General features: G+C 39.4%; 1 protein-coding gene across 2 annotated transcripts in view; it reads left to right on the top strand.

Annotated features, from left to right (window-relative positions):
- CNTNAP5 (contactin associated protein family member 5) overlaps positions 1 to 16,898 on the top strand; it is a 294,516-nt gene that overhangs the window by 235,589 nt on the left and 42,029 nt on the right. For both annotated transcript variants that reach the window (XM_028742744.2, XM_028742734.2), the window contains 3 exons: positions 5,766 to 5,922; positions 11,920 to 12,047; positions 12,708 to 12,878. In XM_028742744.2, coding sequence (XP_028598577.2) covers positions 5,766 to 5,922; positions 11,920 to 12,047; positions 12,708 to 12,878 — 456 coding nt within the window. The remainder of the gene's footprint in view (positions 1 to 5,765; positions 5,923 to 11,919; positions 12,048 to 12,707; positions 12,879 to 16,898) is intronic.

The raw sequence follows: 16,898 nt of genomic DNA, 5'->3' as shown, positions 1-16,898 counted from the left end.
CTATCTTAACCCAAGTCAACTGATGCCCAGGTTCCCCCAAATCAGCTGACTTTGGTGCAAAACTCAGGCTTTGGCTGAATCCAGCACACAACCCTACTGCATGGGCCTGAGGGTGTGGTGCAGAGGTTGTCGTGTGTGCGCGCGCACGTGTGCGTATGCTGCAGAGTCCATCATCCCTGACCATTAATTATGCTGGATGAGGCTGATGGGAATTGGAATGCAACAACATTTGGAGCAGGCATAGGCAAACTTGGCCCAATTTTTTGGGGACTACAACTCCCATCACCCCTGACCACTGGTCCTGTTAGCTAGGGATGATGGGAGTTGTAGTCCCAAAACATCTGGAGGGCCAAGTTTGCCTATGCCTGATCTGGAGCATATTGGGCTACCCCAGCAATAATGTATAAAGCATAAGTAATACACTTTTAAAATGAGTCAGCTAGGAAAATTATTTATTCTTCTCTTGACTAAAGGAAATTTCCCTAATATCTCAAAGGTTTATACCTTTTTCCTATGAGTTCACATGCCACTTTTTTTTTTTGTTTAACAATGAAGGGATTGTGGATCCTTGAAAATGCCATCTTTGAGGAGAAATCTTCAAGATGTTAATTGTGTTATAACTGTTCTAAGAATTTGAATTTGAAACTTGTTAGGTCTACACACAGCATTGGCAAATTCCAAGCATGTAAAAGTAAATACATATATGTTGGGTAGCCATCTTGTGCAAAATAAATTGAATCATGCTTTACTAAGGTCTACACAAAAGGTAGGTGGCACGTGTGTTGTATCTTTTGCCATTGAGAGCCAGTGCCTTAGAACAGACCCTTTTTGCTGGAAGTTTTGTTTTTATTTTGGTCCACTTAAGGTGTCTGTGGTAAGCATATATGAGGGCACACTGTGGAGCAACAAAAACACAACAGTATAATTATATTGCTTCTGAACAGCATGTTAAGCAAATACACTCAAGGAATAGCATAATTAAATCCTTCTAAAGCATGTGTTAAAGTTCTTTGTTGAACCTATATGAGGGTCTCTATGACCCTCATTCCTCTCTTTATTGCAGTTCAAGTGAGTTACTATTTCATTTCTTAGTGGCAGAATCAGATGCTACAAGAGATACTTAAAAAGATACATTAGACCATAGAAGTCTATTCCCTATCCTTTGTCAGATAGTTCCCTCCAGTGTATTAGCAAGTTCTCTGTTTAGCCTGGTTTTAAATGACTCAAGCTTTGGCAAGTCTACTACTATCAAAGACTTTCATATATCTTTTGGTTGGTTTAGTACAATAAAATAGATATAGTCAAACACAGAGAAGACGTTATAAAACTGTTCATTCTTAATACCCCAGCGATGGCTGTTTATCATATGATTATGCTCTAGTTTAATGATCCTATCCAAGAGGCAATAATATGCAGCTTGACTTTGATTAATGTTCACCATTATTTCCTAATAGCCACACAAAGTTGTATTTTAAAGCTAAATATTGTCTTCCCCCGAATTAGCACATTTTTAATTAGGCAGATAACTTCTGTCGTGTCTGTTTAAATTGTCAGTTAAATTAGATTGCTAATCCTAAATACACTTGGATGTTCCTGCAATTTCTATAAAAGGCATAGCAAACAGTTGATTGGGCAGGATCTGGTGCACTCCCCCCCCCCCATTAGCCCTTCAAGGAAAAGAAAGACTCATCTTGTAGAATATCAATTGGTTCCAAGACTAGGTAGCACTAGTAGGTATAAATTAGGAGTGTGCCCCAACCACAATGTTTGGCTTAAACCCTAATACAGGGTTTGTCTCAAGGGTCTGAGTCCTCTTTCTTCCCTCCACCCTTTTCCTACTGGGAAATTTAAACATGGCTATAGCTATTTGGGGATTTTTTGACAGAAGTGGATGGAATTTGCAGGTATAGAAGCCTTTTCAAAGTGAATAAAACTTGCCAAATAGGTCCAGAGGCTTTTGTGCTGGCTGTCGTTAAAGTTGGTTTGCTTTAAAAAAGAACAGAATCTATAACTTTTTAATATGGGGCAGGATTGGTTAAAATTTGTCCCTTCTGAGGCATGGCTCCTCCAATTTCCAGAAGAATATTTGCAGTACTTGTCCCACAGGGGCAGCCATCACAGTTTTAGGATGGAAATTCCTTCATCTCCCCAAGTGTTCTGTAAGCAATATGCCTGAGAAAAGTGTCCTTGAGTAAGAAACCTGCCAGACTGCAGATGAATTGGTCCTGGGTCATTTGTGCGGGCGTCTCCACCCCCATTGTTCAGCCCGGACACTGAGGTCCAGCTCCGAGGACCTTCTGGTAAGTAAGTAAGGTTACAGGGAACCAGGCAGAGGGCCTTCTTGGTAGTGGCCCTGCCCAGTGGTACGCCCTCCCATCAGATGTCAAGGAAATAAGCAACTATCTGACTTTTAGAAGACATCTGAAGGCAGCCCTGTTTAGGGAAGTTTTTAATGTTTGATGTTTTATCGTGTTTTTAATATTCTGTTGGGAGCTGCACAGAGTGGCTGGGGAAAAATAATTTTATTATTATTATTATTAATATTATTATTATTATTTTCATTTAAAGATGATTTTGTGGTGAGAAGAAGTAATGGGTTTGTTTTTTTGAGTAAAACAATTCCTTCTGATTAGTCACAGAGGAACTCTTCCTCTCAACCTTCTTCATTCTCATCCTGACATCATCCATAAACTTAGAGACATAAAATTTGCTCTTGCAAAGCTATTCCCTTCCTGAAAGCACTGGGATTGGAGAGCACTAGTCAGTAAAATTGTCTTTGGTTTCACAATGTACTGATCTGTCACAAAGGACCTCTCCCTCTATACCTTTTCCCCACACTGGCGTCTTCTCTCCCTTCCCTCATTATTCTATTCTGGTGTTATAGTAAGTTTAAACACAATACATTCACTTTCAGCAACTGCTTTTCTGCAGCATTTTGTATGTGTGCATGTGCCTGTGTATGTCTGGATTGATGAGGTGCCATGGAACACTTCAGGGTTCCTCCCTTTGAATTTTACCATCTCATAGAGATTCCACTTTGCCTCTGGCAAGCCCAAAATACCTCTGAGGTTTCCCATTTTGCTCCAGGATTCTTCTTACTCTGATGCGCACCCCTGCTAGCTGGATGATTGGTTTCCAGCATAGAAAGGGATAGGAAGGTATCATAGTTTGCCATCCACTTGCATACCATCATCTCTCTCTCTCTCTGCTGTAATTGTATGCAACAATAATTTTAAAAGAATGTGTTGACAGTAATACACATTAATATTCCAACTTGTATTCACAAGTTCGAAAAATGCAAAACTGAAAGATATATGCTAGGGGAATTCATACTGTCGTCTTTTCTGTTTTTATAATGAGTACCATTGGGCATTAGGCAAAGCCCTTGTTTCCTAATTTGTGATGACCTGATAATCATTCTTCTCTCTTTGTTTCACTGTTTGCAATACTGAAATTTGAAAGCAATAGGATCTGTGGGAAAGCAGTGGGCATTGCAAACCTGACTGAGCGGTTTGCTGAAGCTTCTCTTAATTAGTCCACTGCAATTAGTAATTAACCTCGTTTCATGTTTCATGTTTTTTATTATTATTTTAAAAATGTTGTTATGAATACATATAATGCAATTAGCTCTTGCTAACATTTTCAATAGACAAGAAGCTAGCCTGCATAAAATTCAAACCATTTTTGCATGTCAGTTCTTTTATTTGTCATGTATCAATACCTAGCTGCATTTATAGCTGATAAATGAGTTAAGGAGTAGAGATCAGAAAGTTCTATTTCGAAATGTTAATCTTTGGAAAATTTTCATTCAACGGCTTTGGGTTTCTTTCTGCCTTTTTTATTTCATGGATCTTACTCACCTACAGTCCCCCAAGGCCCAAACTCCAGCTATTTACATATGAACTTTCCTGATTTATTTAGTCTTATTTTCATTCTGCAAAGTTTGTCTCAAAACTCTGTATAAGGTATATCTCTGCCTATGTCTATATCTCTTCTAGGAACTGTGCATACTCAAGGCAACATGGGGCTGTGTAATGTACAACTAATAATTGTATTCAGTGATATTTTTTTTCTGGGGGGACACAGGGGTACGCATACCCCTAAGCATTTTGTAAATCTAAGTTTGGCCTCATCAAGGGACCATATTTCAATATGAGTAGGAAAATGAGAGTACCCCTAAACATTTTTTTAGGGGAAAAAGCACTGATTGTATTATTTTATATTCATGTGTTGGCAGCGTAAGCTGTAGAAGCCATTTTTTATTCTATGGTAGTCAAGTTAAAATCAAGCAAGTTTATATTGGTATTTATTGGCCATTGCTAAATGTCTCCAAAATGTAATACAGGTGTTTCAAGAAAGGAGATCCCTGTATTGCATGGGGTTGGACTAAATGACCCTTGGGGTCCTTTCCAACTTTACAGTTCTATTATTCTAATAGTATTCATGACCATTGCAATAGTGTCTGGTGTGCAAAATATTTCAGATAAAGATCCACAAATTAGGAGCTCTGTGAACATGTGTTTAACACAACACATTGTATAGATGTGTGCATAGATACACAAGTAGATCTGGTAATATTTATACTGCTCACTCAATGAGGGACGGAGCCTCTAGCTCTGATCTGTTTGTCATATCACTGTCCATGGCAGCCCCACACATTGGAGAGCAAACATCTGAGGCAGGGAGCCAGTTGTACTAACATAGGCTCCCTACACAATTTAGAATTGGCCATAGTCAACACTGAAACTTAGCCTTACCAAAATACTTGGCTCAAATGAAGTCCTGCAGTTACTTTCATACTTTCCTTCTACCCACTTCCATCAGTTGTCAGCATAGTTAAGGAAGTCTGGCGGAACTTTACACTACTACTACTAATAACAACAACTTTATTTTTTTAGATGCCACCCATGGCTGGCTGTAAATGTGCATAATGAATGTGCAGTTATTCTTTTTTCATATAGGATTCTAAAAATGCAGTGTTTGATTAGAAACTCTACCCTTACAAATATTTGCATCTCCTGTAGACCAGAGTTTAGCCAACATGGTACCTCCAACCTGGCCATTGGACATGTTGGCTGGGGCTGATGGGAGTTGGAGTCCGACCACACCTGTAGAGCACCACGTTTGCCATGCCTGTTTTTGGCACTTCCTCAAATTGTTCTGGGAACTAAATGGTTTTATACACCTCTGCGATACAACAAGTAACTTTCCCATTTTAGAGAATACATTGGTACCTCCAGTTACGAACTTAATTCGTTCCAGAGGTCCGTTCTTAAGCCGAAACCATTCTTAACATGAGGTGCACTTTTGCAAATGGGGCCTCCCGCTGCTGCCGCGCCGCCGGTGCACAACTTCCGCTTGCATCCCGGGGCAAAGGTCGCAACAAAGGGGCATTTACTTCCGGGTTAGCGGATCTCGTTACCCGAAGCATTCGTAAGGATGACAGTACATAACCCAAGGTTCCACTGTAGTTTGTGATATCATTCATTTAAATATATTTTAAAACATGGGATGCTTTGAAATCACCACTCTCTTAGTTAAGATCAGGATATACAAAAACATGTTAGGTATGGCTGAATATGTAAATTTGAAACATTGGATTCAATATGCTGACCTTCAGATTTCCAATGTTTATTTTAAATCAGATGCAGAATGATATTCCATCCCAGCTGTAGCAAGAACAAGAACTTCTTACATCTTTTCTCGATTCAGATTTCTCTGACTACAGATTTCTTATGGCAGTTCTGCTCTTTTTGTTTCCCCAGATGGAATGCCATTTGTTTGGTGGGTTGGTCGAGCCAATGAGAAACACCCTTACTGGGGAGGGTCTCCTCCTGGAGCCCAGCGCTGTGCATGTGGACTGGAGGAAAGCTGCCTGGATCTGAGATACTTCTGTAACTGTGATGCAGATAAGGACGAATGGTAACTATGGAGATTTGCCCTACACCAATAAAACAGAAGTGAATAAATTAATGCGTAGACTTATGAAAAGGGTTGTGCAAGTTTAGTAGCAATAAAAAAGGGTGGATTCTGAGCTTCCCATTTTTGGGTCTCCATTGTGATTGCTTTGAAATTGCAGTGCTGGTACTAACCCAGAAGACCTTCAGAGAGAGTTGTATGGCCTAAGGTTTCAGTACAGTATTTTTTTAGTCTGCATCCAGCTCTATATCAGTTAATTTCCAGAAGGTTGACCAAGAGCACTTTTTTTTTTTTTTTTTTACCACTCTTGCATCAAACTAGGACTACAAAGGCATATACAGCATTCTTGCATTGATGGGCATTTCCAAACTATGTAGAATTTCTACCCCCAGAGGCAAGCCAAGACCTGAACACCAACATCTTCTTGGGAAAGTATATACCTTTGGGTTTGCCAGCTCTTCTGCCTGAAATGCAGATTGGTCTCCTTCACTGAAATGAATGAAAAGCTCCATGCGTGGGAATGACCCTTGTGTATATACTGTATGAATGCATTCTCATTTCTGGTTTCGTGCACCTGTCTGCAGTAAATATATAATTCTCTTGAGCAAAGCAGTTCCACAAAGTATAAGTTTCTGCACATTACCTTCAGTTAAATAATTTATACAGTATTTGGTTTGGAATTTTTGGAAGGGAAGAAAGCTGAAAAACAGCACATAACATGTAGGAACTCTCCCATCTTCAAATTGTTACACTTTGAAGAATAAAAATTCTTCAGTTTTGACACCTGACCTATATTACAGAAAAATTATAATGCAGTAAGAAAATGGTAAAGTTGGGGGGAAATAGATTTTGTAGAACTGGAAAATGAATAAAAAAACAACCCACAGTTAAAATTATTTGTGATATATAGAATAGCTACATCTATCCCTTTCTTCTACTATAGAAGCCATTCTATATCACAGATAATTTTGACTGTGGTGCTTTGTTCATTGTCTATTTCTGCAATATCCCTCCCTTTTTAGTTCACCACAGATTTATGCTGCACTGGTATAATTTGCCATCTATATCAATCAGTGTCAGTTTTGCATATGTCTATTCTATCTGGCTTTCACATTAGCCTGAAATATTTTATTAAAAAATCTGCACAAGAATATATCCCCATGTATGCGTTTTTAAATATATTTTATTCCAATGTACACATTTGCTTACAAAATCCAAGAGATAATTACAGTTTGAACTGCACATTAGTCTGGGAGGTGTTTATCAGGTCAATATGCATCAGAATGCACAGAAACTGAATTCCTCAAGCCACCCTGGCAGGATTCCTTCCTTTATAAGGGAATGAGCTCAGTGTTGCAGTGGTGGAAAGCATGGTTAAAAGTTTAATTAACAAGTCTTCCTGAAGCAGAATGACTTGTACAAAGGCATATCTTCTCTCACTACCCTATTAGACTCTTTTGAGAGTGTCAACCAGCATACTGATAGAGGTGATCCAATTGACATTGTGTACTTAAACTTTCAAAAAGCTTTTGACAATGTACCTCACCAAAGGCTCCTGAGTAAACTTAGCATACATGGATTAAGAGGAGAGGTCCTCTTATGGATCAGTGACTGGTTTAGAAACAGGAAACAGAGAGTAATCATAAATGGATATCCAAAGATGAGCAGTGAACAAGACTGGTTCACCTTTTCCCTTTCTTTAACATTGCTTGAGACAGAAATCAGCAAGAGTTCTCCTAGATGGAAAGTGCATCACAGGAATCCCTGTGGTGTCTCAGAGATTTTGAGGCATGCATATACATGTGAAGCCAGCCTTGTAAGACAGCAGACTCTCAAAGCATACCCACTGTTGGCACCAATACAAGCTTCTCTCCTGTGCAGATAAGCAGCAGTAGGTGCACAGGGGAGAGAGATCTAGATCAGAAATGTAGTGGAGGCAAAATGTTAAAGCTCCCTCCCCTACAACATGGTTCTGGTCTAGGAAGAGATGTACACAGGAAGTGGTGTTATACAGAGGGATCATCCAGATGGGTGCGTGTTCTGTGCCTAGAAAGCACGGGTCTGAGTGAATTTCCACTTGTCCCATCCTTTCTAGGCATGGGTCTGAGCGGCTTTTCATTTCCCCCTGCCACTTCCCTCCAGAAAACCCACCATGTAGCGCTAAATCAGAGCAGACACCAATCCGGAGAAAAGCTGGTTGAGGTTTGCTCTGATTCAGTGGTAAAGATTGAGTTTTCCCGGGGAAGAGTGGTGCGACAAATGGAAGTATGGCCAAGCCCTGATTCCGACCATTCATTGGTTCATCTAACTCAGTATGGTCTACAATGACAATTTCTCTCTGGAGTCTCAGATAGGCTCACTTCTAGTCCTATCTGGAGGGATGCCAGGGATGGAACATGGGACCTTCTGCATGCAAGGCAGATGCCCTCCCACTCAGCTACTTCAGGAGCTCCAGCATCTGAAATTTAATTGCACAAAACAATCACTCAGTTACTAACATATCTTGTTTGGCCATATGTTTGCAAAGGACCCCTTGTCACTCTGGAAATCAAGTGAGAGCCCAGGCTCATGTGTCCTTTGAATTGTGCTTCCCTAGTATGATAGAATTGATGTTCAGAATTACTATTATTTTATTAGAATGCATTCCACTACTGGTAGGGATGTTTCTGATCAGGACACTAAGGTGGGTAACAAAGTAAATAAGCAGCAATTGCATTGTTATACCAACCTGCACTGATAGACCTTTTAGTGTTTTTGTGTTCCCTTCTGTCAGATACAAGAGGGTCTTGAGCTAGAATACGAATGGGCAACCTGTGAATCACCAATGTGACTGAACTCCAACTCTGATAATCTGTGCTGGCCAGGGCTGATGGGAGTTTAAGTCAACCAACATATGGAGGATAACATGCTAGCCACCATTTGGGATTATTGAGCTTTCTAGATAAGCCTGACCTTAATGTTATTAACCTTCTAACACCACAGTTATTCCATTATTAACTATAGCATCCTGTTTACTATAATGCTTGTTGAACTTTCAGAAGCTTGCATGGCTACAGGGTGCATGGAAGAATCTCATTAAGCTATCTTCCATTGCATTTTTAATCATCTATAGTGTGCTAGTCTCAAACTTTCAGGATTTGTTTTATTGGCTTCTTTCCCATTTACATAGCTGCAGACATCTGCTGATAGTACATATTTTCCAAGTGTACTGTATCTATCACAAATTTCATTAAATATCTATGCCACTGAGCCTAGCTACCCACTAGAGGTTTCATTAATGCAAAAGAAGAAGATATACCAATAGGGGTACCATAAGGGATGAAATTATATTTAATGACACCACTACCCTACCATCTGTTGGGCAGGAGGGGAGAGACTGTGAATATCACATCTAGAGACATGACCAGTTTATAATACTGCAGGAACCTGGAATACAGAGAACGAGCTTTTCTGAATATCAACATAGAAGGAAAAAAATAGTTCTGTAAGGATGCTGCCCAACTTCTTACTTGTCATTTAATAACTCTGTTGTTGCTTATTCAGCTGCTTAATGCAAATCTGAAATAGTAGGTCGCATTTGAAAAATGTAATGAGTTCAGCCCAGTAGACTAGTTAATTTCCTTACCATTTGGATGTCTTCTGGGTGTGCATGGACAAGGTGCTGTCTGAAAGCACATGATACATTAACCTTGCTGAAACAAAGCAGGTCTATGGCAGTAAGCGACAGGAGACTGGAACAGCAGGTATGCTACCTTGAGTTATAAAGACTTTGATACACACGCAAATATCATAGAATATAGCAGAAAGGTTTCTGCTTTCTAAAACTATCTGCTTGCATTGCTGTCATTTTGGCTCTTTCCCCTCCACCGCTCCTTAGTCTGTCCCAAACCTAGCAGGGGGGACTTCCATCTGATTAATTCATACACAAATTTCATGTGCACTGTAACAACCTACTTTGTTTTCTTCTGACTTCCCAGGTGCTTAAAATAGTTGAATGGGTGTTGAACTCTCATTAGAGTGCCATGTGCAGTTTAAAACTTTGTAGATCTTATCTAAATGCCAGATGAGAAACATGCTGACATCAAATTATATGGGATAGCATTAAGGAGTATAATGTCCTCTAAGGGCCTTTTCACATAAATATTTTATTGCATAATAAATTCCAGTTTGTTTCTCATTTCCTCACCATGATCTTCACATGTTAACTCAAGGTTGCACCTCTGTTTCAGGTATATGTGTTCTTCATACTTGGTAAAGTGTGATACATATACCAGATTGAGTGTTCATTGCTATGGAGTGTGTGTGTGTGTGTGTGTGTGTGTGTGTGTGTGTGTGTATCCTGCCACTCATATCATAGGCCATGATGGTGATGGCATTTTGGATGTTTTGTTGTTTTAAAAAATAAAATTCTTGAAAGTTTTCTTTTCCACCATTTTTTAAATTGTAGATAACCCCAGCTTGTTCCCCCCAAATGTAGCAAACTCAAACAGAAGCTCCACTCTCCCTCCTTCTGAGTTGTGGTCAAATATTTAGCAATTCATTTGTTGAAGCTTTATTTTATGTTGTGTCATTAAAAAAACAACAACAGAAGGATGTGCATTTTCCTTTTCCCGATCTGGAGTGCACAGCACAGGTTCACTGATGCTTTCCAGCATACAAATATTTAGCTCGATGCTGGAACCAAGTAATTCTGAGCACCAGTTCTACCATACAGCACGGGGAAGCACAATTCAAAGGCCAGAATTGTGGGACATGAGTTGGCCATCTACCCTACAACAAGGGTTGCCATTTACTATATGTGGATATGTTATCACACAGAATCATCACTGAAAGGCATCGCACATAATTATGATTGAAATGGATCCTCTTTGGCAATGTTTGACAGTGGCGTAGTGTGGGGGGTGCAGGGGGGCCGGGCGCACCGGGCGCAACACCTGGGGGTTAGGGTTAGGGGGCGCAAATCCACGGGTTAGGGGGTGCAAATTACTTGCCTTGCTCCGGGTGCTGACAACCCACGCTACGCCACTGATGTTTGAAAACCATTTGTGAGTTTCAGCTGGTGCAGGTGTTTGAAATTTACATTAAATTGGTTTCAACAGTTCAAGGTGTGGAGTTACAGAGCAATTGTGTAACACCACTGAACTACAAGCGGCGACCATTCTGCACGAAAGTTCCATTCCTGATCCCTGAGCGTATTGGTGGAGTGTGCATAAGCCTTGCCCCATTCCACCCCATTTTCGGGCCACTTCCAGGCTGACAGCAATGAACTTGTGTGTGACTGTGCATCAATCAGACATGCATTAAATGATTGCTGCCTGCAGCATCAATTACTTGTGCCATCGTTGCTGAAATAGCACCCTGTTCCAGGCAAATGGGGAAGAGCTACTTGGTTCTCTTTTGTGATAAGGAATAGCCTTATGTATTGACCCCTTATTATATTGCATGCTGCAAATTGGTTACTGCAGATTCAGCTACCTGTTTGGAATTCTAACCCTGCCAATGGTTGTTTCAGGTTATGTGTTGCTTATTACTTCATGGTGGAATACCATGAGAGCTGGCACTGCATTTGCTTTATGATTTCTATTCCTCTATGCTGTTGCAGAGACACCATGGCTAATAGGAGCAAGCCACTAAAGAGTACTTCTACCCTTACATTTACACAGGCTAGAGTCATCTACAGTGGTTTTGCTTGGGATCCTGAAACATCTCCAGGGAACCAAAAATGGGGCATTTATACAGAATTCCCATATCCAATTTCTACTCTGGTTCATCAGACTGTTTGCAAAAATAAAAATAAAAATGGAGGTGGAGGGAGAAGTGAGTAGATGTCAGATGTCAGACATTTTAACTGCTTATCCATGTGTTAATTAGCTATTACATGCATTTTATCTACATACACTTCAAATCCACTGGACATGCTTTTAGAAATCAAAGTAATAATTAAACAACTATTTCAGTTTTTATTCATATGCCTTTTTATATATACATATATATATCCAGGACCAATGATACTGGCTTCCTTTCCTTCAAAGAACACTTGCCTGTGAACCAGATTGTTGTCACCGACACAAATAGACCTAATTCTGAAGCTGTGTGGAGAATTGGCCCTTTGCGTTGCTATGGAGATAGTGAGTACGAGCCCTTTTCAGTATCCATTTCCTGGCTGCACAAGACCTATGTGTGATTCCTTTGAATATAAATTCCACTTTAAAAAACCAGACTCTTAAAAATAATACCACTGTCCGGCTTGTTTAAAGGCACGTGTTGGACCATTTTAAAAGAAACTTCTTGTTAGTACTTTTTTTAAAAAAAAGTTGGGGTTTGTGTAGAAGTTTGTGTGTGGCATATACAGTATATTACTTGTGCATCCGTTGGATGATATCCAACATAACATTAAGACAAGAACTTGGAGAGCTGACATTGTGGCAGGTGATTGCGTGCCAAGTTATACCTGTCACTGTGTATAATGATAACAGTAGTCATGTAGCATCTTCAGCAAAATGAAAGAGACCCAATGCCTTCAGCTGTTGTGCTCCACTAAGAACAGGCTCCTGCCAGCACAATGGCTGTTATATAAGTAGACCCCCAAAACTGGGTATCATCCATGGCTTTTCATTTTTCTGTGTATTTTGTGTTTTTTTCCCCTTTAGTACAGCTGGCTTCATTTCTGTAGGCTATGCCTTTTTATGATGAGCTAAAAGGATGCGCCTTCGGGTTGTTGTTGTTGTTGCATTTTTGTCCACTATCTGCTTACGGTTAACTATAGAGAAGGTTGTTGCTATTTGCAGGACAGTTCTGGAATGCAGCCTCTTTCAACACTGAGGCATCCTACCTTCTGTTCCCCACCTTCCACGCAGAATTCAGTGCAGACATTTCCTTCTTCTTCAAGACGACAGCTGTGTCCGGGGTCTTCTTGGAAAATCTTGGGATGAAAGACTTTATCCGAGTTGAAATAAGCTGTGAGTGTGTACTCTGATATCATGATACAATATTCATACTAACCATCAGAGAATGGGTGTGTGCAATTGCCCATTTGTTTAATATTTCTAGTGAGTTATTTTCTTGGCTTGGGAACTGATGTCTGATATTGCGGGTTTACATCCTTTTATATATTGAATTATATTTTAATTTGCAATTGAATACATTGCATTCTTTTTTTTAAAAAAATGTAGGAAATACAGTAAGGTGTGTTTAACAACAACAACAAATATGGTGGTGGTGGTATTTTAGAGATTGGAATTAGGTTTTCAAAACTGCAGAGGTCCAGACTCTAGGAGAAATGTTCTAAGGACTGGGTGGGATAAGCAAGAATTGAGAATGATTTCAGTTTTACAGCTGGCAGCACCTTGAGAACTGATCATTCTTCTGGCTGGCTGTCAAATATTATTTATTTGTTATTTCATTGTTGCATATGTACCCCTTCTTTCCAGCAAATGGTGCTCAAGGTAACTAACAGCGGTAAAGAAAAAGCAATAAAATGATAGTAAAATACAACAAAATAGCAATGCAAAATGAAGTATAATAATTGCAGGCAGTTAAAAATCTCATTAATGGGAGCAGGGGGCAAGCAGCTGCATGTAAAGTTCTCGGTGTTACAAAATGGATTTTGTTTGTTTGTTACATTTGCTTATAATTTCACCATTAGACAAAGAAGCAGAATGAACACACACTAGTATGAATATGCATAATCTTATTCATGTGTACTAAAGCATCACTAGAGAATAGGTAAAAACTGGTCACATATGAACACGTTTCATGGTGGACTATGGGACAATCGCTTGAACAAGGCCTCCTTTTGGACACAGTTACCCTTAACTGCCTCTCTGCACACAATACAGTGGTGCCCCGCAAGACGAATGCCTCGCAAGACGAAAAACTCGCTAGACGAGTTGCAGGATTTAAGCTGAACAAACAAAAAACTAAAGTTTTGGAAAAAAACCTAACAAATGAAGAAAAAGAGACATTCCAGAATGAAACAGGTTTGGAGATAGCAAAAAAAGTGAAGTACCTGGGGGTGAATTTGACATCGAAAAATGTGAATCTTTTTAAAGACAATTATGATAAATGTTGGACAGAAGTTAAGAAAGATTTAGACATATGGTCAAGGCTGAAACTTTCCTTGTTAGGCAGAATTGCTGTTATCAAAATGAATGTATTGCCTAGAATGTTATTTCTGTTTCAGACATTACAAATAATAGACAAGATGGACTGTTTCAAGAGGTGGCAGAAAGACATATCGAAATTTGTTTGGCAGGGCAAAAAGCCAAGAATAAAATTTAAGACATTAACAGATGCGAAAGATAGAGGGGGTTTTGCCCTGCCGGACTTAAGACTCTACTATGAATCAGCAGCGTTTTGCTGGTTGAAAGATTGGCTGCTCCTCGAGAATACAGACATTTTGGACCTTGAAGGATTTGATAACAGATTTGGTTGGCATGCATATATATGGTATGACAAGGTAAAATTGCATAAAGGTTTTAAGAACCATATGGTGAGGAAAGCTCTGTATAATGTTTGGATTAAGTATAAAGACCTGTTTGAAAGTAAAACCCCCAGGTGGTTGTCACCAATGGAAGCAAAAGAGGTGAAAAAATTGAATATGGGTTCTAATTGGCCTAAATATTGTGAAATTATAGAACAAGATGGTGAAAATGTAAAATTGCAGAGTTTTGAGAAACTGAAATTTAAGGTGAGAGATTGGTTACATTATCGACAGATAAATGAAGTATTTAAACAGGACAGAAAGAAAGGCTTCCAGGTGGAGAAGTCAAAATTAGAAACAGAACTGTTAGAACCCAATACTAAAAATGTGTCAAGAATGTACAACTTGCTGTTGAAATGGAATACTCAAGATGAAATGGTGAAATCTAATATGATTAAATGGGCACAGGACATTGGGCATGACATTGAATTTGCAGACTGGGAGCAGTTATGGACCACTGGTGTTAAATTTACGGCATGCAATGCCTTAAAAGAAAACATTATGAAAATGATCTACAGGTGGTACATGACTCCTGCTAAGTTAGCAAAGATCTATCATTTGCCCAATAACAAGTGTTGGAAGTGTAGTGAAACGGAGGGAACCTTCTATCACCTTTGGTGGACCTGCCCGAAGATTAAGGCTTTCTGGGAAATGATCTATAATGAAATAAAAAAAGTTCTGAAGAGAACGTTTGTTAAAAAACCAGAGGCCTTTCTCTTGGGTATGGTGGGCCAAATGGTGCCAAAGAAGGATAGGACATTTTTTATGTACGCCACCACAGCAGCAAGAATTCTTCTAGCAAAGTATTGGAAGACGCAGGATTTACCCACGCTGGAAGAATGGCAGACGAAGGTGATTGACTATATGGGACTGGCAGAGATGACTGGCAGAATTCGAGACCGGGGGAAAGAGGCGGTGGATGAAGACTGGAACAAATTCAAAGTTTATCTTAAAAACTGTTGTAATTTGGAAAATTAGGGGCTCAGAGTTATAAGAGATAAAGAACTACAGTGGTATTAATAATTAACTGAAGTTAAATACATGAAATATACTTAAGTTATGATCAGAGGGTTGCTAAAAAATCTTGAAACAAGAATGCAGGAAAGGGGTGGTATGGGGAAGTCATGTTTTTGTTTGTTTATGTCTATGTTTTTGTTTTGTTTATTCTTTATTTATGGAAAACTAATAAAAATTTATTATAAAAAAAAAAAGAAAAACTCGCTAGACGAAAGGGTTTTCCGTTTTTTGAGTCGTTCCGCAAGACAAATTTCCCTATGGGCTTGCTTCGCAAGACGAAACGTCTTGCGAGTTCTTGCGAGTTTGTTTCCTTTTTCTTAAAGCCGCTAAGCCGCTAAGCCATTAATAGCCGCTAAGCCGCTAATAGCCGCTAAGCTGCTAATTGCCGTGCTTCGCAAGACGAAAAAACCGCAAGACGAAGAGACTCGTGGAACGGATTAATTTCATCTTGCGAGGCACCACTGTAACTGGGGCATTTGGACCAGATGGGCCACTGGTCCAGCAAATGAATTTTATGTTGTCGTGGCATTATTAGTAAAATACCGGGAGGAAAGTATGTCATATATGATGTACTGGCAAAGTAGCTCTTTGGTTGGTGAGCACATACGAGATCAAGGCATCAGTTATAGCAGTAGCAGGAGGGGGCTTCTCCGAAACTTCCTTATGTAGTCATTTTAAAAGTGTGTAGATGCTCTTTCACTCTCTCTGTATGTGTGTGTGCAATGCTTCAATTCTCCATAGTCAAGGGAAGAAAAAAATCCTCAGCTCAGTTATCAGTTGCTTGTCTCTCTTGGTATTGGATGGTTTTGGCCAATGACAAACAGTACTTATGCAAGATGCCTTTGGAAAGTAGTTGGCATGCAAATGAACATGAAGTGAGAGGGATCCAAAACACACAGAAGGTCATAATGGTTCTTTTTGTCACTTGTCAATCAAAAAGCCTCACTCAGGGACTGACTTGCAATTACTGCCCAGCGCGTTAAAAAGAGAAAAATACCTTATTGGTAGTTTTACCTTATCTTATATTCTGCTGGTTTAGCTTATTAATGGAAATGGATGTGGGGAGAACAGTGTTGTGACTTTGGAGTGCAATAAGGCCATTCTGTTCCAAATTCCATCAGGCTGAACAAACGTGGAATGAAGTGCCATCATTCCATAATATGGTTATAATAACTTCAACATAAAATTTAATAAAATAAGGCCCCCAAGGCCTTTTGATTCATTAAACCCATGGTAAATGCCGAGGTGCATTATCACTAGGTAATGAGGTATGCTTTAGTGTTAATTGCACATCAAAGTCCTATTTGGTTGATACTTCATTGTGCTATATTTCATTCTCAGGGGCCTTTTTTTTTTACAAAAAATGCAAGGCTTTGACATAAAACGATGTCAAAATAATGTAATCCATCAATATTATAGTTTAGCATGCACTTCGATGAAAGAATAACGAATCAGCTGGTGTAAAATGTGGGCAAATATG

Source organism: Podarcis muralis, chromosome 1 (assembly GCF_964188315.1).
Source record: "Podarcis muralis chromosome 1, rPodMur119.hap1.1, whole genome shotgun sequence".
Lineage (NCBI taxonomy): Eukaryota > Metazoa > Chordata > Lepidosauria > Squamata > Lacertidae > Podarcis > Podarcis muralis.
The sequence above is the reverse complement of the archived record's forward strand: the minus strand, read 5'-3'. Positions and strand labels throughout refer to the sequence as shown.